This window comes from Aethalodelphis obliquidens, unplaced genomic scaffold (assembly GCF_003676395.1).
Source record: "Aethalodelphis obliquidens isolate GAN/ISIS:26980383/991018 unplaced genomic scaffold, ASM367639v1 scaffold7, whole genome shotgun sequence".
Lineage (NCBI taxonomy): Eukaryota > Metazoa > Chordata > Mammalia > Artiodactyla > Delphinidae > Aethalodelphis > Aethalodelphis obliquidens.
This window is the reverse complement of record NW_020837951.1, coordinates 19,248,314-19,268,962: the sequence shown is the minus strand read 5'-3', so window position 1 is coordinate 19,268,962 and position 20,649 is coordinate 19,248,314. Positions and strand designations below refer to the sequence as shown.

The 20,649-nt window shown below is 43.7% G+C and overlaps 1 protein-coding gene across 1 annotated transcript; it reads right to left on the bottom strand.

The window, feature by feature from the left end:
• Positions 1 to 2,391: 2,391 nt before the first annotated feature.
• TEX48 (testis expressed 48) lies at positions 2,392 to 18,870 on the bottom strand. Its single transcript, XM_027104112.1, is given in 4 exon segments — positions 2,392 to 3,816; positions 5,213 to 5,377; positions 7,536 to 7,846; positions 18,698 to 18,870. Coding segments are annotated over 4 exon segments (753 nt in total). The 3' UTR covers positions 2,392 to 3,712.
• Positions 18,871 to 20,649: the final 1,779 nt, after the last annotated feature.

Genomic DNA, 20,649 nt, shown 5'->3' with positions numbered 1-20,649 from the left:
GACCTTGTCACTGGATCTCTAAGACTCTCTGTGTTTTCTATTCTTTTGGTTCTTCATGATTCAGTCTGAATATGTTTTACTGACTTATCTTCCACTTCATTACTCTTACCCTCAGTTATGTTTACTCAGTTGTTAATCCTTTGAATTGAGTTCTTAATTTAAGCTATTGTAATGTTCAGTCCTGTAATTTTTAACTGATTTTTAAAAAATAGTGTACAGTTCTCAGATGAAATTATCCATCTTGTCATCTGTTTTCTTCAATATTTTAAAGTCCACATCTGCTGACTCCAGTATCTGGCTCTTCTGTAAGTATGTTCCTTTTGCCTTTTCGGTCAGTTGGTCCTATCTTCCGGTATTCCTGGTAATTTTTTATTGAATGCTAGACACTTTTAAAAAATGAAACATTGAAGAGATGTACAAGACTCTGGATATTCCTTCAGAAAGGATTTACTTTTGCTTCTGAGAAAAGTAGAGTTGGGTTAGTTTGACTCTGGGTTTTAGTCCTAGTAAGACTTAGTATATTTCTGGTTAGCACTGATTTGCAGGTTCTAGCTCTTCAGAGATTTTAACTGGAAACGTACGTTTAAAAACTTTTAACAGCCAATCCTCTTCCTCCAGGGTGAGCCCTCAGCCTCTAAGCGGTGAGTCTACTGAAAGCTCTGCCCAGTTTTTCAGCCTTTTAGACTCTCTTTAGGAGTTGGCAAGTGCCTTGAGGAGGTCAGAAGACCTTGATGTCCATTTCATCTCTCTGCACTTTCTTTCTCTTGAGGATCTTGGCCCCTCAAGTCCTCACTGCATTGGTAGCTCTTTGACATATTCGGACAGATTTAAGAAAAAGAAACTACAGCCTTTTAAACTGCTCTCAGTAGGAGGATTGGTCTGATACCAGCTAGTTTGCCATAGTCAGAGGTAAGGTCCAGCTGTGGCTTCCATTATTACTTTTATTGTTATTATTTGAAAATCCTCTAAAGAAAGATATCACCCTGAGGCCAAGAGCCCTTTGACAAGTTCATAGGATGTGAGCCTCCCCCCATCTTTCTGTGAAGTGGCTTCTAAATGCAGGAGGTGACATTTAAGGAGCATCTTTTATGTGCAAAGCACCTGCTGAATCTGTTGCAGGAAACAGTTCCAAGACATAAGGAACATAGGGTTTTCTGGAAGTTCCCTTGTTTCCTTTCAGCCATTGTTCTTTTAACTTTACCTGCCACATATTTCTAACCTCCTTCTGGATGTGGCCACCTGGATGTCCCATAGACTCATTTAGCTGGACATAGCGCAAGATGAAATGATCTCCTGTGTGTGGTGAACTTGGCCTCACTACCACCCCCTTCGCAGTTCTCTGCATTGCAAAAGAAGTGAAGAACTTCATTTTGCAGAATCTTCTTCCCTGTGTGGTTCCGAGTTCGAATTGGCCAGCTTTACCCGAGATATATTTTGTAACTTGGGGCTCTCGTCTCCATCTTAGGGATGCTGACCTAGTTCATACCTGTATCACTGTCTGTCTTGATTGCCTAGGCAGCCTCTTTTTGGATGTCTGTATCAGTTAGGGGCCAATCAGAAGACAGAAAGCACACAGTAATTTGAATATAAGAAGTTTAATATAAAGAATTATTAACTTTAACAGGGGGTTGAAATAATGGATTGGTGAATAAGAAGTAAGAGCCTATAAAGGATATAGAAATAACAGGTCTAAGGCATAGCCACCACCACAGGGCTGAGATAGAGGCCTCATCTCCAGCTGAGATATGGACCTTGGGAAGGACATGGCTGTGGCCCGTTGGACGCAGAGAAGTCTCTGAGATGCCATGTTGACAGAATGTTCTAGAAATCTGCCCTCTAAGGTGCTAGGGAAAGCTATCACAGAGAGATGGAGGCACTACCCCATTTGTTGGGGGTAAGTCACCGGGAGAAGCTGCTGGCTGCTAAGTGCTGTCGACCACCATATACGGCAGGATCTGGGTGCTGGAGAAGCCACGTGAGCTGCCAGAGTCAGATACCCAAGGAGCTACATGTGCTGCTCCCTGCTAAGTGAGCTCCCCGGAACAGAAGGAAGGCCCTTCCTCTTCCAGTATCTCCAGCATCGCCTACTGACGAAGCCTAACATTGCACTGGCTGCCGAGGGAAAAAGATTTAAAGGGCCCAACTCCAGTTTCGAAGAACAGGCAATGAACTGTCAATTTGGAGCCAAAAGCAATCACTGAATGTCATTCTGCCATCATTGTGAAGGGCAGCATAACTGGTTGGTTAAGAGTGTCAATTCTGGAATCAGGTGTCCTGGGTTCAAGTCTCAGCTCTGCCATTTACTATTAGTGTAATCTTCAGAGACGTGTTTAAGTTCTCTGTGTCTCAGTTTCCTAATTTGTAAAACCAGAGTAGTAACAGTACTATCCTTGTTGGGTTATTATGCTAAGTGAGTTGATATTTATAAAGCATTGAAAAGAGAAATATACCAGATTTATACACTGCTGTTATCGTTATTGCTCACACTTCTTCAAATTGCACATCCTTCAAATTGCAGCCAGGATGGACTTTCGATTGTAGGTATGAATCTCAATCTATAATATTGTGGTATAAGACATCATCTTCCTTTATTCTCCTCTTCAGTGCTGGGGGCAGACACAGGGAGTGCTAATGTGTTGTCTTAACAACTCACCATGTTCATATTGCAAAACCCAGAAATATGGCTATGTCACTTTGTTGCCTAAACCTTACCTTCCCTGGCTCCCCATTACCTTCTGGATAGAGTCCAACTTTCTTCTTCTGGATACGAGGGTCTTAAAGCTCTGTCCCCCTCACCTCTCCCAACACCCTGGCTTAGGTTTTCACTTTCGTCTTTCCAAGCGTCGAAGTTCGCTACTTTATACTGCTGCCAGCTTGTGTCTCTGTTTTCCAACTTTGCTTATTCTGTTCCCTCCTTCTGGAATACCATTCCCCTCTCCTCTTTGCTTGGCTAATTCCCTTTCAACTTTCAAAAAACTCAAGCACCATCTCTTCCAGGAAGGCTTCCCCAAATCCCCAAGTTGTCTGTAAGGTGAAGTGATATGCTTCTGTGCCTGGCTCCCTGGCTAAAGTTGAAGCCACTTGGGGTGTCTGGCATGTTACGTTTGCATGCTCTGCGTTCTAGCACAGACAGCTTTCTACAACTGCATGGGCTGTGCATTGCATCACTATAGGGCTGCTTGTTGCAGAGTTGTGCACTACCTGGCCCACTGTCCACTATGACCCTGAGCACCAAATTGAGTCCCACAATAGGCGAGCAGTATTGTGCCCTCAAGCTCTAGACAGTTATTCCAGCATCTATTTATAGCTGCCCATTGCTGACCAGCCTCTCCTAAGTACTTCATTAGGTTGGTAAGGAGTGACTGAAAGTGTTTTAGAATCAGACCTCATTTCTTAATAAGAGATGCCTAATTCTAATTGTTCTATATTCAAGGGAATCTCAGCAGTAGGGCTGGGAGAGGGGAATAGGGGAGGGACCCAGGCCTAAGATGCAACTAAGGACTTTAATTGGAGGCAGCTCCTCTGCAGTGGCTTCTCCGGGAGCCGAAGTGACTCTTGTTGGAGGCACAGGGATGGCTCAGACGTCTTCTCCTCCTCTGGGGAGTTTCCGAATCAGTCTTCATGGCCCCTGTTCACCGCCCCCTTCCTGCCGGAGACCCTCCAGCAGCCGTGCAGCCTCGGAGACCTGCGAGGGGGCTGCCGTCTAGAATGTTCAGGGTCTCCCAATGAGGCATGGCTGTTACGGCCAGCGATCCTGGGAGTAGCGGCTTAGGTTTCTCTTGTGAAATCCTCTTTTGGAAATATGTGAATTCACATCTGAAAGAAGAAAGGGAAAAATCACACTGAGTGAAGGCTTTGCTCTGGGCCTGGGGGGACTGTTCTGGTCGCCTCCATCCCTGGTCATTGTCAGTTTCTGGAATACTGTGTGAGCCACGTGGATCCTGGCCTGGGACGCATTGGTACCCCATTGGAGCATTCAATGACAGCAGGGTGTCTTGCAAAGTGCAGTGGCCTGGAAAATAGAAGAATTGGGCCCATAATGGTTCTGACGTTAACGCAACTCTCTGCTGCGCCTTTGGAAAGTCCCTTCCCACTGTGGGCCAAAGCCTTCTCTACACAGTGAGAGGTGGGTTTTTTTTTTTTAACATCTTTATTGGAGTATAATTGCTGTACAGTGTTGTGTTAGTTTCTGCTGTATAACAAAGTGAATCAGCTATACATATATCCCCATATCTCCTCCCTCTTGCATCTCCCTCCCACCCTCCCTATCCCATCCCTCTAGGTGGTCACAAAGCATCGAGCTGATCTCCCTGTGCTATGTGGCTGCTTCCCACTAGCTATCTATTTTACGTTTGGTAGTGTATGTATGTCCATGCCACTCTCTCACTTAGTCCCAGCTTACCCTTCCCCCTCCCCGTGTCCTCAAGTCCATCGAGAGGGGGATTTTTAAACTATGCTCCATGGAGCCCTGTGGAGGGGAGGGGAGCTAGGGGGGCTCCCAGACCCTCACCCCCAATTCGAGTAGAGCAGGACCCCTTAGATTTTTTATAGAAATTGGACTTTGAAATTTTGTTTGCCAGGAGGGTTTAGCTGTTACGAGAATTCTGAGGTGACTGGGCTGGATGACGCTTACCTCTTAACAGCCAGCCTAATAGGGTGGTTGTGAGCTATGTGAGATCACCTGGGTACAGTGTGGGTGCCCATCAATGGGGCTGCATTCCTTCTTTCTGGATGTGGCTACGCTCCAGGAACCAGAGGCATTTCTCCCCCCACTGGACTACGCTCAATCCACAGGCATTTTCTGGCATGTTTATTTGCCATGTACCTGGTTGAGTTTGGAGGAACAAAAGTGATGTAGGCCCTGCCCTCCTGGAACTTATCGTCTGGTGGCCGAAGCAGACATGAAGCAAACAATCACATGCAATACACATATAAGACAGTGCCACAAGGGCTTAGAAGGAACGTATGGTTATGTGTTCTTTCTTCCCAGACCTCCTGCTCCTCCTGTAATTCCCAGCTCAGAGGGTCCGGCAGCCAGGTCTTAGACCCCTGGACTCTGTCCAGCGTGTCCTAGAATGTGACTGCAGCTTCCTGAAGGGAGCAGTCCTGTCACCCCACTTAGCTCAATATCAAATTGGGGTTTGGTCATTAGGGCAAGGCCCCCTCCCCCAGAGGTTCCTGGTCAGTGTTAGGACCCCAGTTTGGAACTCACCCTCAAACTCACTGCTGCTGAAATAGGATGTTCTCTTTTCTGGATGGAGCAGGGAGTTTCCCCAAATCACGTGGGACGCTTCATTATCTTGCTTGAGATTTTGTCCGTCAAGCTCATCCTTCTGCAGACCTGGCAGTGGTAATTCCCCGTGGTCATGTGGGGAGGCTCAGAGGTGAAGGCGTTTTGCCAACTGGAGCAGGGCACATGGACCAGTGGTGATTATCGTGGGGTGGGGAGTACCTGAGTCTGCGTCCTCTAGTCTTCTGAGTTCTCTGCCTCATAAGCAGGCACTGGATTCAAAATATGTATTCTTTTTAAAATATAAAGTTTACTTTTTTCCTGTTTATAAATATAATGCATACCCATTATAGAAAAGCTAGGAAATATTGAAGAATATGAAGTAGGAAAAAAAGCCCCAAACACCCCTCCCCTCAGATGTGATCACAGCTCCAGTGTTTGCCTATATGCACATTTCTACATAGTCCATCACATCCTGTATGTTATGCATGCATTTCACTTTTTACATATCATAAACATTTTTCTCACGTCACTAAATTTTAAGAATTTTATGGATAATTCAGGATTTATTTAACCAATGTTCTATTGTTGGGTGTTTAGACTGCTTTCAAATTTCACTACCGTAAATACCATTGTGATGACCACTGCTGTATAGAAGGCTTTGTTTTGACATACTCCTAGATTCTTAAAAGAATAACATACAATCTTGTCAACAGACTAAGCTGTATTCTGTAATAAACGACTGTCCTTTTCTAGCCGCATACCTTGAACAAATTGCTTCACCTCTCTCTGTCTGTGTTTTCAGACCTGCAAAATGATATATCCATTCTGGGTAATCAGGTCCACTTCTTAGAGTTATTACAGAGATTAAATAAGATCACTTTTCTAGTGTGTAAGCTCTGAAACAGTAGGGGACTTATCTGATCACAGCTGGGTCCCTTGGGCCTCGACAGTGCCTTGCATGTAATTGGGGCTCAGTAATTATCATTATTATCATCTTGGACAAAGGGACTGACATTTTCAAGTTTCTTGGTTTTTATCGTGAAATTATTTTCAGGGGAAGTATTTTAAAGGCCCCTGCTATGGATTGCTGGCAAAATATGCCATGAGAATTTTTTTCCTGCCATTGAACTGTCCTGTCTCCTAGTAGGATTGTGCCAGCTGCCTGACCAGCCTCCCTGACCCCACCACTCACCGCCCAACTGCGTGTTTGTCAGTCCTAGCTTTGCCTGATCTTGACAATAATGCTTTTTTTTTTTCTGTCTGAAATTGCTGATTTTGACCCCCAGTCTTCTCCACTATGACCTTTTTTCCTGGATCATCAAGAAGGATGTAATTACAAACCGAAGGTCAGGATGCCTTCTCTCTCTCTCTCTCTCTCTCCTCTTATACATGGTGGCCTTGGAAACTGTGTGTTCCAGATGCTCTGACTAAAGATGAAAATAGATGTGTAATAGACTTTGCATGAGCAAGAAATACACTTTCGTTTCGTTTAAATGATTGAGATTTAAAGGCATATTTGTTTTAGCAGCAGAGCCTATCCTATCCTGGCCAGTACCTATATATCATAGTTTCCATTTGTTGACCTTTGTTGAATGCCTACCTAGTGCAAGCCCTGTGCTTGGTGCTTCTATATATTCCCTCATTTAATCCTCCCAGTGATCCTGAAAAGTAATAATACAGTATGGATATCTCCATTTTACAGGTAGGGACACTGAAGCTCAGAGTGAAAGGGTAAGTGACTTGCCCAATTCTGTGGCAGAGCTGATTGGATCTAACCCCAGCCCCAAAGGCAGCGTTTAACTGCTATCTTTATAGTCTTTAGACAAGTGATTCTCAGACTATGATGTACGTTCAGGTTTCCCTGTGGGTCATGTTAAAACGTAGGTTCTGACTTGGTAGGACTGGAGTAGGGTCTGAAAGTGCAGCTTTAACAAGCTCCCAGGTGATGCCAATGTTCCTGGTTCATGAATCACACTTTAAGTTTCAAGATTTTTAAGCTCTATTGTTTATTTGTTTATTTATTAATTTTTTTTTTTTTTTTTTTTTTTTGTGGTACGCGGGCCTCTCACTGTTGTGGCCTCTCCCGTTGCGGAGCACAGGCTCCGGACGCGCAGGCTCAGCGGCCATGGCTCATGGGCCCAGCCGCTCTGCGGCATGTGGGATCTTCACGGACCGGGGAACGGAACCCGTGTCCCCTGCATCGGCAGGTGGACTCTCAACCACTGCGCCACCAGGGAAGCCCTGTTGTTTATTGATTTGGGTACTTAACCACCCAATCTTCACCTCATTTTAGGTTGGAATTATTCAATCAAAAGCTGAAGGAAATCTGAGGGTATCTCAGCAGGAAGGGGGATGAGCAAAATGAGGCCTCGAGAGGTCAGGCAGGGTGTTTTTGCCTGGTACCTACCATACTTTGATGACTGAAGCTCTTGGGTTTGACTGGGGATCTTGGAGTCATCTGTGGCATTGGGTTCCTCACAGCACTTGCAGCATATACAGAAGATCTTCGAGGCCAGGTTTCGGTGGGCTGCTGTATGAAAGAAAGGAATGGGGCCTTGGGTTCTGGGGCCTGAATTCCAGATGCCCCGTTGGAAATTTACTGTGATGGGGGTCCTACAGGGTCAGCCTCTCCCAAGGTATAATAACATTTCCCTCTCCCAGATCTCTTGTAGCTCCCCACGGCCAGCAGGCCCAAGCCCTTCAGTCTAGGTTGCTCTCTCTTAAGGTCACTATCCCTATTTTATACAAAATTTTCTTACCCATGGAAAGGAGTTGAAGCCTCTGTTCTTCCAGCTTTGCTTGCAGGGGTGCCTTATTGAATCAACCGATCTTGAACTTGAGCCCAGTTCCCTGGGCAGGGCTGTTTCCTAAATAAACATACGGCTGTGCGTGAAAAGTGCCAGTCCTTTACCTGTGCTCACACTCCAGGTAGGATCGCACTACAGCAGAATCCCAGCCCATGCGGAAATCCACGTAAACATGCTTGGCTTTTAACCAGATCTGTATTCTACCCCGTTTCTAGGGGTAGGTTCCTTAACCTTCTCGAGCCTCACTTTTATCACGTGGAAAATGGGAAAAGCAGTGCCTACTTTGCAAAAAGTAAAGGTTTAAACATACGAAAAGTGACCCCTGTGGTGATGGGTACACAAAGTGCCCAGTCAGTGGTCATTGTATTTCCTTTCCCTTCCCTTCATGTAGCTCATTGGCTCCAAACTATTCTAGCTGGTCCAGGTCCCATGAGAACATGGTGATGAAGCACAGTCTTGTAGATGTAGGTCCTGGTTCTGCCACCAACTTGCTGTATGGCTTTGAGTAAGTCCATGCTTATCTCTGTGTCTCAGGCTTCTCATCAGTAATAAGAAGAAGTTAGGTTAGATGATCTCTTCAAGGATCTTCCTAGTTTGGGTGGTCCAGAATTACAAGGCCTTGTTTTCATCCCAAACTCCTTTCACTGTGTATCAACTTTTCCAGGTCTCTGAATGCTTCCTGTTCTCCCTTCCCTTTCTGTGGCAAACCCCCTCGTAGGAAATTCTTCTCACAATACCCAGCTCACTGTGTGAGTTGTCTCACTCATGGGCATTTGCTTCTCATTTTCTCTACTCTCATACCATCCAAGCCACCATCAGCTCTTGCCTGAATTATGGCAGTAGATTTCAAACAGATCTTACTGTTTCTTTTACCCTTGACTTCTTAATAATTAATACAAAATCTCTAACTTCCTGCACATAAGCTATTCAATATAGCACAATTTATATACTGTGGCTAGACACAGCCAGCAGACTAGACACATACGATGTCCCCATTGTGTGGGATCCTTGGACCAAGAGGGGCACTTTCTGGGCCCATTTAGCTTCAATCTCCAATAGTCCTTTGCATCTGCTGTCAAGTGAGTTTTTCATCATAATTTGATCTGTGACATATTTCTCTGAGCTCTCTTTAACGGATCTATTTTCTTAGGATTTATAAGCAAATAGAAATTAATATAAGGCAATTAGATCTTTTGTTTTGGAGATGCACCGTTTAGCAAATATGCTTTCCATTAATACGCTGATTCTTCTGCTGCTTGCTATAGTTTCAATCTTCATCTACTTATATAAACTCTTGCTTCATGGGCTTTTGTTTTGTTCTAGATTGCCTTATGTATGTTGAGTGTAGAAGGAAGTGCTTCATAAGGAAGAAATGAAAACGTAAGTCTGACCTACCTCCACCACCAGGCAGCCCTGGGAACTAATGGTTGGAGGTCTGTTAGATTGGTGGTCAGTTTCTATAAAGGAAATTGCTAAAACTTTGCCTTGGGTCTCTCCAAACCTTCATGAGCACATGTCTGTCTTGGTAAAGCAATGAAAAGTCACTTTTCTCAGCCTATATTTTGGAGTTAGTGATTTCTAGGGCATTGATCGTATGAAGCCTTTTAGGTTCTCCTTGGCCAAGGAATTCAAGATGTCATGCATAGTACAAAGTTTTGACTGACTGTAGTGTATTCTTTCCTGTTGGTCATGGTCTCGGCTGCATTAAAGTTGCTTCCTCTTCCCTGGAAAAACTCTTGCTTTGTATGTATACTCTCACTGAATGTGCTCTGATGTGCTTATCTTAATTAATGGCAAAATTTTGCTAGATGACTTAAAATTACAATGGCCATTATGGCAAACTTTCAGTGTCAAAAATAATAGATTTAAAAAAAAAAAAAGATTTAAGAGGGGCGGTAGAAGAGAGAGAAGACAAAAACACCAAACAGTCAGTAGAGGGCTTCTTTGACTGATATGCTCTCGCTCCAGAAAGAAGAAAAAAAAATCTTACCACTACTCAAACCTGAAACCTACTTGCCTTGCATGTCTCCCTCTCTCCACCTAGCTTTATCTCTACCACCCACTTAAACTTCTCTTGTTCCTTTCCCTAACTACCTAAATAAACTTTCTTCATGGGGCATTTCTCTAGAAAAGAGAACAAAACATTGTACAATATTCCCCTAAAACTCCTGTAGCAGAAGGTGGATCCAGAGAGGTTGAATTTAAAGCCTGGGTGAGAGCTGAATTGAGGAGAAATATTTTAAATCATCTCAAATTTCGGAACAACAGAAAGTTGCTGTCTAGTTCAGGATTCTGTTATTGTTACTTATTGCCCTAGACTACCACATTTGTATCAATTAGTTAACTTAACTGTTAACCTTCAACAATGGAGCAAAATGTTTAAAAGCAGCAGGATGGAAAAGACCAGAAGATTTAAATGACCCATCTATGCATAATTCCAAAAAATTAAGGGCTTGAGAAGTTAAGAAACACAGAAAATGCACCACATAAAATTATTTCAAAAGTTATTTCAAAAGGTAAAACCTTTTTCTTAAGGGTAGATTGGGCAAAGATTCAGAATTGAAAACAAAATCAAGATGAATCAGTAGGAGACTGAATAAACTTCAGGACGTTCTGGGGTAGACCAACAGCTTCAGGGAATCTTTTCTTCTTCTCTTGCAGAGGACTCAGACCTGAAATAGTGAACTTAGATACAATAAATTGGAATGAGAAATGTCGACTTTGATCTCCCGATTATTTTCAAATAGTCCTAAAAATTAATTAGAAATCAAAATAACTTTAAGCCTTCTTGGACCAAAAGTTCCTCTGTTCTTAAAGAACACGGAGCCTGTGGATGAGGACACGTGTGTGTGTGTGTGTGTGTGTGTGTGTGTGTGTGTGTGTGTATATGTATATATATATATATATATATATATATATATATATATATATATATCAGCACTCTCCTGTTCTTCCTCTAAACTCCCAAGGAAAATTGATAAATAAAGGTGGACAGTAATACTGCTTGATTGTTGACATGGTTTATTTCTTACTGGGAAATCAGACTCTTCAGTGCCAACCAGGCCTAAGACCTACTGTTCTTTGTGATGACTGTGTGCCTTTCCAAGTGTGCAACTCCCGGGCACACTCAGTGGACAATGTTTCTTACACAGTGTTGGAAGGGAAAAAATCCTTCATGGGGTTGTCAATATCCCAGACTTCTGAGAACAGTGAGCCCTCCAAAGGAGGTGGACAACACAAGGGGCTCATTTTCCTTCACCTTGACTGACATAGTACACAACACAGCCCACATCCTAGGGCACAACTGACCAATTGAAAATTCTTAGCTCAGGGAATAATGGATAATAGAATACCTTTGGATTTTATTTTGGCTAATCGGGGGATTATGCACCATTGCTTTCCCTTCATGCTGTACCTTGATTAATACCACAGGTGAGGTTGATCTATATCTAAGCCCAAAGAAAAGGCAACCTGGCTATTTGAGGTAGACACAGGGTATCATTTGAAATTTATCTTCTTCCGTCATACCTGGGAAATAGTTATGATTCTAGACTGCCTTCCACACTCTCTTAAAAATTCTTTTAATTATTATTGTTTGTCTCACAGTCATTCATTGGCTGTTGTCCAGAGAGTGGAATACTTTTATGCGGCAACTGTTTCAACTTCTGGCTCCACAGATGATTGAAAGACAGAAGCAAGAAGACATCAGGCTGGCTGATGCTCCAACTGAACATCAGATCTCTGTAAGTGGAAAACTGTAACTGTGTCTTCAAGGAAAGTGGCCAACAGTGGTGAAGATCTGGACAGTCCCTGAGGGTCTCTCCTGAGGCTTTGGTTGAGGGAGGGCCGAAAGGGGGAGATGAAGAATAAAAAAGGAGTTCCCACACTCCTAAGCGAAGACTGATTGCTTTGTAACCATGGTAACAGATAATCACCAGAACCTGTTTAAACCCGTTTAATCTGTTAATGAACTTTTATCTTGATGACCATTCTCCTGAAAGTAACATCCACAGACAGTACTTCATGGCCTATGGTCTACCACTCCTAAGCACTCCTGCCTCTGAAATACCACCTGTCCACGAACTCAGTGCCTCCACAAACCCCTTAAATATTAGCCATTAGCTTTGTTCAGAGACTTTGTCATCAGAGCATAGTTCTCTCTTGTTTAATGAGAAATAAATTCAGTTTTTGTTCCACACGTTGAGTGGAGGTCTCTTCTGCTAAAGCAGCTTATAGGTACATAGCATCTTGGAGATCATTCTGTAGTAGCAGCTCAGCAGATATTTTCAAATATAAGTCTATCTGAATCTAGCGCTGATGCTTTTCATATCTTTACTCCCCAGCAATTTCCCGAGAAACAGAGGGGAGTAGAACCACTTTCTCCTCTAAGTGTTGGTAGCCAAGAGTTTTGAACTTTTGAGCCCCTTCAGAAATGGAAAGGATCTTAACACTGTAGCAATTACAAGCACGTTCTTTGGGGTATAATTCCTAGGGATTTACAACTTGTTAGCTATGAAATTTAAAAGAATTTAACTTTCCTGAACTTCTGTTTTCTTATCTGTAAAATGGGAATGATAATAGTATCTACCCTAGAATGTGGTTGTGAGGATTAAATAATCCTCACATAACTAATGATGGAAAGTGCTTAGCACAGCTGTCTGGCACGTTGTAAAGGCTCAATAAATGTAAATGCTGATGCTGATGCAAATGTGGGGTTGATTTTGGTTAGGGCAGGGTGGGTGTGGTGTTTCTTGCACTACCAGCGCCCTCCTCTAGGTGGAAGCAGGAGCCAAAGAAAAGGGCCCTTGGGTTACCCCCAGTGGGCTGTGAACTTCAGGTCTTCAGTGACCCCACAGAACTTCGACCAGAGCAGGAAAGATCAATGAGGTCAAACAGGAAGACTTCTGGAGCTGGAGGAGCCCTTAGGGGTCATTCAGCACAGGTGGGGAGACTGGGACCCAGAGAGAGAAACAGTGGGGTCATGGTAAGAGGGATGGTGTCTGCTTCCTGGAGCAACGTGAAAAGGTGCCCAGGAGTGATGGAGACATTGTCCCTTTAAGTATGAAACAATATCCCTCCTGCTCTCAGGTCTAACTTTTGAGCCTCACTCATCTGCGGCTGGCAGAGCAGAGAGGGAACTATCTGTGATGTCACAGGGCCTGGGAACCACGGAATGTTGGGGGCAGAGGGGTTTGGACTGACTGTAAATGCAGGGAGGAGGGAGGATGTCTGCTGATCCTCTCTCTAGTGGTCCTTCCCTCTGTCCACAATGCCATGCTGTCCTTTGGGGCACTGGAATGGAAGTCCTGGTGCCTCTGGTGAAAGCATCTTGAGGATGGCTGGGCCAGAAGGGGGCGGTATAGCACTGGATGCAGAAGACCTTGGTCCACATTCTGTGTCCGTAGCCAGCAGGGTGGTAACCTTAGGCAAATAGACGTCATGTCTTGGTTTCTTCCTCTTTAAAGTGGGAATAATGGGACTTCCCTGGTGGCACAGTGGTTAAGAATCCGCCTGCCAATGCAGGGGACACGGGTTCAAGCCCTGGTCTGGGAAGATCCCACATGCTGTGGAGCAGCTAAGCCCAGGCGCCACAGCTCTGGAGCCTGTGCTCTGCAGCCCACAAGCTCACAGCTACTGAGCCCACATGCCACAACTAAAGCCCGCGTGCGCCTAGAGCCTGTGCTCTGCAACAAGAGGAGCCCCCACTCTCTGCAACTAGAGAAAGCCTGCACGCAGCAACGAAGACCCAACGCAGCCAAAGTTAAAAATAAATAAATAAATAAAGTTATTTTTAAAAAGTGGGAATAATAATTATTTAATTTTAAATGATATTTTTAGGATTAAATGAGGTCAGGTAAACATTTAACACGGTGCCTAGGTATAGTAAACATTCAAGAAATGGTTGTTATTAATGATATGTGCAAATATAAAGTGGCATTCTCTTCCCAAGCTATCTTTCTGGAAAATTGAGTCCTGACAAAATCTCCCACCTTTGGGGAACTCTCAGTTCCTTTATTTAGGACAACCAATTTCTATTTGGGGAAGCCAAATTAGGTTAAAATGTTCTCAATCAGTGCTATCTTTGGATGCTTCTAGAGGTCACCTGATACAAAAGGAACAGAAGCCAGCAAAACTTCAGCACAGTTTTGGATGTTCTGTTGGAGGGGTGGATTGGGGTTCAGGTGGTTACTTTCAGGAGAATGGTCATCAAGATTAAAGTTTATTAACAGATGAAATGTGTTTAAACAAGTTCTGGTGATTATCTGTTACCATGGTTACAGAGCAATTGGTCTATGTGACCTAAGCCGTACTAAGTATTCGACAGTGGTTAAAACAGTCTTTTAAACCTCAGTTGTAAAGAAGTACTCCTAAGTGGTAATATTGAAGGTTCTCAATTCTGGCTGCAAGTGAGATTCATCTGAGATGTTTTTTAAAACATAGGAATACCCTCAGGCCTCACTCCAGATAAATTAGAATCCTTGGGGATAGCAGTGGGTGAAGCCTGGGCATCAGTAGTTTTACAAAGCTTTCCAGGTGATTCTTATACGTAATCAAGACTGAGAACTACTAAGTTACATTGTGGAGATGGCTAATTACACACTTAAGCAGTGATTCTCTGCAAAGGCTGCCCTTAGGGAGGAACATTTAAAAATGCCACGCTCAGGGCTTCCCTGGTGGCGCAGTGGTTGAGAGTCCGCCTGCCGATGCAGGGGACACAGATTCGTGTCCCGGTCCGGGAAGATCCCACGTGCCGCGGAGCAGCTGGGCCCGTGAGCCATGGCCGCCGAGCCTGCGCGTCCGGAGCCTGTGCTCCGCAACGGGAGAGGCCACACTGTGTGAGGCCCGCGTACCGCAAAAAAAAAAGCCACGCTCAGTGCCCACTCTATAGGCCAGTAAAATCACTATTTCTGGGCATTGGTAGTTTTGGAAAGCTCCCCAGATGATTTTCCCCCATCACACTTTAAAAAAATTGAGATATAATTGACATATAACGTTGTATAAGTTTGAGATGTACAGTGTGTTGGTATGATACATTTATATATTGCAGTATGATAACTATGCAATAGTAGTGTTAGCTAACAGCTTTATTGCATCACATAACTATTTCTTTTTTGTGTTGAGAACAATTAAGATGTAGCCTCTTAGCAACTTTGAAGTTTATAATACAGTATGATTTTTAACTTGCAGCCGGCATTGAAAACTAGTGACCTACAGAACAAATTTTAAAAACCTAACTTTTCTTGATGCTGTATAAATGTATTTTTTTAGCTTTTCAGGAACAGTATTATATATGGATTCAATAGGACTATTTTTCAAATAACTTAGAAATGAAAATATACTCTGGAAACCTGTGTTAGATGAAAATTGTAAAGATACTGATGTTAGAGGTATGTGAGAAGCATTTGAATGAAATTGTTTCAGAAGACGGGAGAATGAGGATAGCGGTATTTCTAAATTAATATATTTTATAATATATAATATGCCATTGTATACGCACATCCTGTATTGAATCCTTGTAAATAGATGTTTGGTTATTTCACCTATAGCACAAAACATTTATATATTCAGGTTGGCCAAAATACTTAAAAAGAAATCTTTGCGTGGGGAAATTGGGAGATTGTCTTCTGTTTGGGGTGGTTTACCATTCAAGCTTAGATCTGGGGTAGGAGTCTAGTTAGCAGGTTCCTGCACTAATCCCTGGTCCAGGTAGAGAATAATGAACTAAGGCACTGGCCTAAGATAAGTGGGTGGATTTTGAATCTGGTGATTCCAGAGGGTATGGGCTCTGGAGTTGGGCTGCCTGCATGAGAAACCTGCTGTGGTAACTTGCTGTATGACGTTGGCCAAGGTCATTTACCCCTCTAATCCTCAGTTTCCTTACTTTTTTTTTTTTTTTTTTGTGGTATGCGGGCCTCTCACTGTCGTGGCCTCTCCCGTTGCGGAGCACAGGCTCCGGACGCGCAGGCTCAGCGGCCATGGCTCACGGGCCCAGCCACTCCGCGGCATGTGGGATCCTCCCGGACCGGGGCATGAACCCGTGCCCCTTGCATCGGCAGGTGGACTCTCAACCACTGCGCCACCAGGGAAGCCCTCCTTACCTTTAAAATGGGAATTATAATAGCGTTGATGTGAGGAATACATTAGACCAGCCATGGAATGTCATAAGTGTATAGTTGTCCCTCAGTATCTGCGGGGGGAATTGGACCCCCAAGGATACCAAATCTGAGGATGCTCAAGTCGCTTATATAAAATGGTGTAGTATTTGCATGTAACCTAAGCACATCCTCCTGTATACTTTAAATCATCTCTAGATTACTTATAATACCTAATACAATGTAAATGCCATGTAAATAGTTGCTGGAGAGGTGCAAATTCAAATTTTGCTTTTTAGAACTTTCTGGAATTTTTTTTTTTTTCTCCGAGTATTTTCTGTTGGGGTTGGTCGAATCTGTGGATGTGAAGCCCTCGGATGTGGAGGGCTGACTGTAGTACCTGGTAGAGAAGCATTCAATAAATGTGGCCTGTTACTATTATTATTTGATACTGAGAGTGAAGGGTGAGTCTGGGCTGATGCTTTCACACCTGTGGATGTGAAATTAGAGAATTCAGGAAGAGTACATTTTGGATAAGGATAAATTTAGGTATTTTGTTTTTGTTTTTTAAAACAACTTTATTTTGAAATAATTACAAATTCACAGGAAGTTGCAAAGAAACTTGCAGTTTCTTTATTTTTTAATTTTTAAATTTTATTTTATATTTTTATACAGCAGGTTCTTATTAGTCATCAGTTTTATACACATCAGCGTATACATGTCAATCCCAATCGCCCAATTCATCACACACACACACACACGCACCTGCAGCTTTCCCCCCTTGGTGTCCATATGTTTGTTCTCTACATCTGTGTCTCAACTTCAAGTGCAGAGAGTTTCTATGAATTCTTTACCCAGTCTCCCCCAATGTTAGCGTCTTGTATCACTAATGATATCACAACCGGAAAATTAACATTGGTGCAATCCACTAAGCTCATTCGACCATTCACCAGTTTCGTACGTACTCATATGTGTGTATGTGTGTAGCTGCATGCAGTTTTATCACATATGGCTTCATGTAACTGCCACCACAACCAAGACACTTAACTACCATCCCCACAAAGTTCCTTATGTGCTACTTCTTTATAGCCACACCACCCCCTTTCCCCACCATCTCTAACTCCTGGAAACCACTAATCTGTTTCCCATTTCTACAATTATGTCATTTCATGAATGTTCACAAATGGAAACATGTATCTTTTTGTATCTTTTTGAGTTTTTTTTCAAAAAACTCAAAAAAATGTATCTTTTTGAGTTTCTTCTTCTTCTTTTTTTTTTGAGGTACGCGGGCCTCTCACTGTTGTGGCCTCTCCCGTTGCGGAGCACAGGCTCTGGACGCGCAGGCTCAGCGGCCATGGCTCATGGGCCCAGCCACTCCGAGGCATGTGCCACTCCGAAGCCCCTCTTTTTGAGTTTTTTTTTTCACTCAGCATAATTTCCTTGAGAGTAATCCAAGTTCTAGCATGTATCAATAGTTTATTCCTTTTCTTTGCTGACTCATAATCCACAGTATGCATGTACCACAGTTTGTTTAACCAGTCATCCAGTGACAGATATTTGAATGGTTTCTAGTTTTTGGCCATTACAAAGAAAGCTACTCTCGGGGCTTCCCTGGTGGCACAGTAGCTAAGAATCCGCCTGCCAATGCAGGGGACACAGGTTCGAGCCCTGGTCCGGGAAGATCCCACATGCCACGGAGCAGCTAAGCCCGTGTGCCACAACTACTGAACCTGTGCTCTAGAGCCCGCGAGCCACAGCTACTGAACCCCGCGCGCCTAGAGCCCGTGCTCCACAACAAGAGAAGCCACCGCAATGAGAAGCCCGTGCACCCCAACAAAGAGTAGCCCTCGCTCGCTGCAGGTAGAGAAAAGCCAGTGCGCAGCAACAAAGACCCAACGCAGCCAAAGATAAAATAAATAAATTTATGGAAAAATACATAAAGCTACTCTGAACATTCATGTACTAGTTTCTGGGTGAAAATAAGTTTTCACTTCTGTGGGGTAAATGCCCAAGAGTACAATTTCTAGATTGTATGGTAAAGCCATTTTTAGTTCTAAAAGAAAATGCCGAATTGTTACCAGCCCTTCCAAGTTGGTCCCCAACAGGGGTCTTCCTGCCTAGTGTCGCTCGCGCCAATATAACTAGACTGACCTGGGTTCAGAAGCAAAGGAAAGTTTTATTCTTTTTTTTTTTTTTTGCGGTAGGCGGGCCTCTCACCGCTGCGGCCTCTCCCGCTGTGGAGCACAGGCTCCAGACGCGCAGGCTCAGCGGCCACGGCTCACGATCCCAGCCGCTCCGCGGCATGCGGGATCCTCCCGGACCGGGGCACTAACCCGCGTCCCCAGCATCGGCCGGCGGACTCCCAACCACTGCGCCACCAGGGAAGCCCCAGTTTTATTCTTTGATCAAAGAATGCAGAGGTGCCAGCTCCCGCTGTAAAGTCTGCGCTCCGCCCGCTCCCGCTCCCCAGGCCATCAGGGCGGGGCTGCTTTGCAGGGGGTGGGTGTGTCTCTTCAGCGGGGGGCGGGGCCGGAGTTCTCCTGGGTCTCGCGCAGTTACGCTACTCACGCTCCAGATCACAGTGCCGGGTGCAGCGTCTCTGCACGCGGCCTGCTGCAGCCATCTTGAATTGAAGTGTCGTGCCGCGCTTCTGCATGGCCCCGAGGTGCAGTGTCGGGCGAAGCCCTTTCGCACTAGGAACTCTGGTCTGAAGTTCCGGGTGGAATTCTCTGCCCATGGTATCCTGTGAGAAAGTGAAGCTAGACGGGACACAAAGAAAAAGAAAAAAAGGTTAGACTTTATTTTATTACCCAGATTCTATTTTTATTTCTCGGGAATTGTGAATGGGCTCTGCTGTTGACCAGGTTATTTTCCAGAGGGACTGTGCCATTTTACATTTCCACCAGCAACGCTCCTCTTCTCCAGCGTTTTTTTCACTGTTTTTTATTTTAGTCATTCTAATAGGTGTGTCTTGGTATCTTATTGTGATTTTAATGTGCATTTCCCTAATAGCTACTAGTGTTGAACATCTTTTTTTTTTTAAGAAGATGCTGGGGGTAGGAGTTTATTAATTTATTTTTGCTGTGTTGGGTCTTCGTTTCAGTGCGAGGGCTTTCTCTAGTTGCGGTGAGCGGGGGCCACTCTTCATCGCGGTGCGCGGGCCTCTCACTGTCGCAGCCTCTCTTGTTGCGGAGCACAGGCTCCAGACGCGCAGGCTCAGTAGTTGTGGCTCACGGGCCTAGTTGCTCTGCGGCATGTGGGATCCTCCCAGACCAGGGCACGAACCCGCGTCCCCTGCATCGGCAGGTAGATTCTCAACCACTGCGCCACCAGGGAAGCTCTGAACATCTTTTTACATGCTTATTAGTCACTCATACATCCTCTTTGGTGAAACGTCTCTTCATGTCTTTTGCCCACTTTCTAACTGGATTGTTTTGAAAATTCAGTTTTTAAAATGATAGCTTATTGAAATATAATTCATATGCCATAAAATTTATACTTCTAAGGTGTACAAGTCAGTAGTTTTTAGTATATTCATAGAATTGTGCAACACTGTTCAATTCCTGAATATTTGCATCACCCCAAAAGGAAACTCCATGTCCATTAGCAGTCACTCTCCATTCCCCCTTCCTTCCAGCCCCTGGCAACCACTAATCTGCTTTCTGTCTCTATGGATTTGCCTCTTCTGGACGTTTCATATAAATTAGATCATACAATATGATTTACTTTTTCAAGGTACCTCCAGGTTGTACCATATATCAGTTCTTCATTCCTTTGTGTTGCCAAATAATATTCCATTGTATGGATATACCACATTTTGTTCATCTATTGATGGACATTTAGGTTCTCTTCACTTCTTGGCTCAAAAAATACTGCTATGAATATTTGTGTGCAAGTTTTCTTATGGACATGTGTTTTCTTTTATCTTGGGTATATATACCTGGAAATGAATTTGCTGAGTCAGATAGTAACTCAATTTTAACTTTTCAGAAATTGCCAGACTGTTTCCAAGGTGGCACTACCCTCAGCAATGTATGAGGGTTTCATTTGCTTTATATCCTCAACAACACTTGTTATTGTCTGTCTTTTTTACTTTAGCCATCTTAGTGAGTGCGAATAGTATCTCATTGTGGTTTAGATCTGTATTTTCCTAATGGCTAATGATATTGAGCATCTTTTCATGTATTTATTGGCCATTTGTATACCTTGATTGGAGAAATGTCTGTTAAGCTCCTTTGCCCATTTAAAAATTGGACTGTCTTTTTATGGTTGAATTTTAAGAGTTCTTTATATATTCTGGATATTAGACCGTTATCAGATATATGGTTTGCAGATATTTCTCGCATTCTGTTTTTCTTGCATTCTCAATGTGTCTTTTCACGTTCTTGCTGGTGTCCTTTGAAGCACAAAAGTTTTTAATTTTGATGAAGTTCACTTAACCATTTTTTCTTTTTTTGCTTGTGTTTTTGATGTCATATCTAACAAATCAACCACCTAACCCAAGGTCATGAAGATT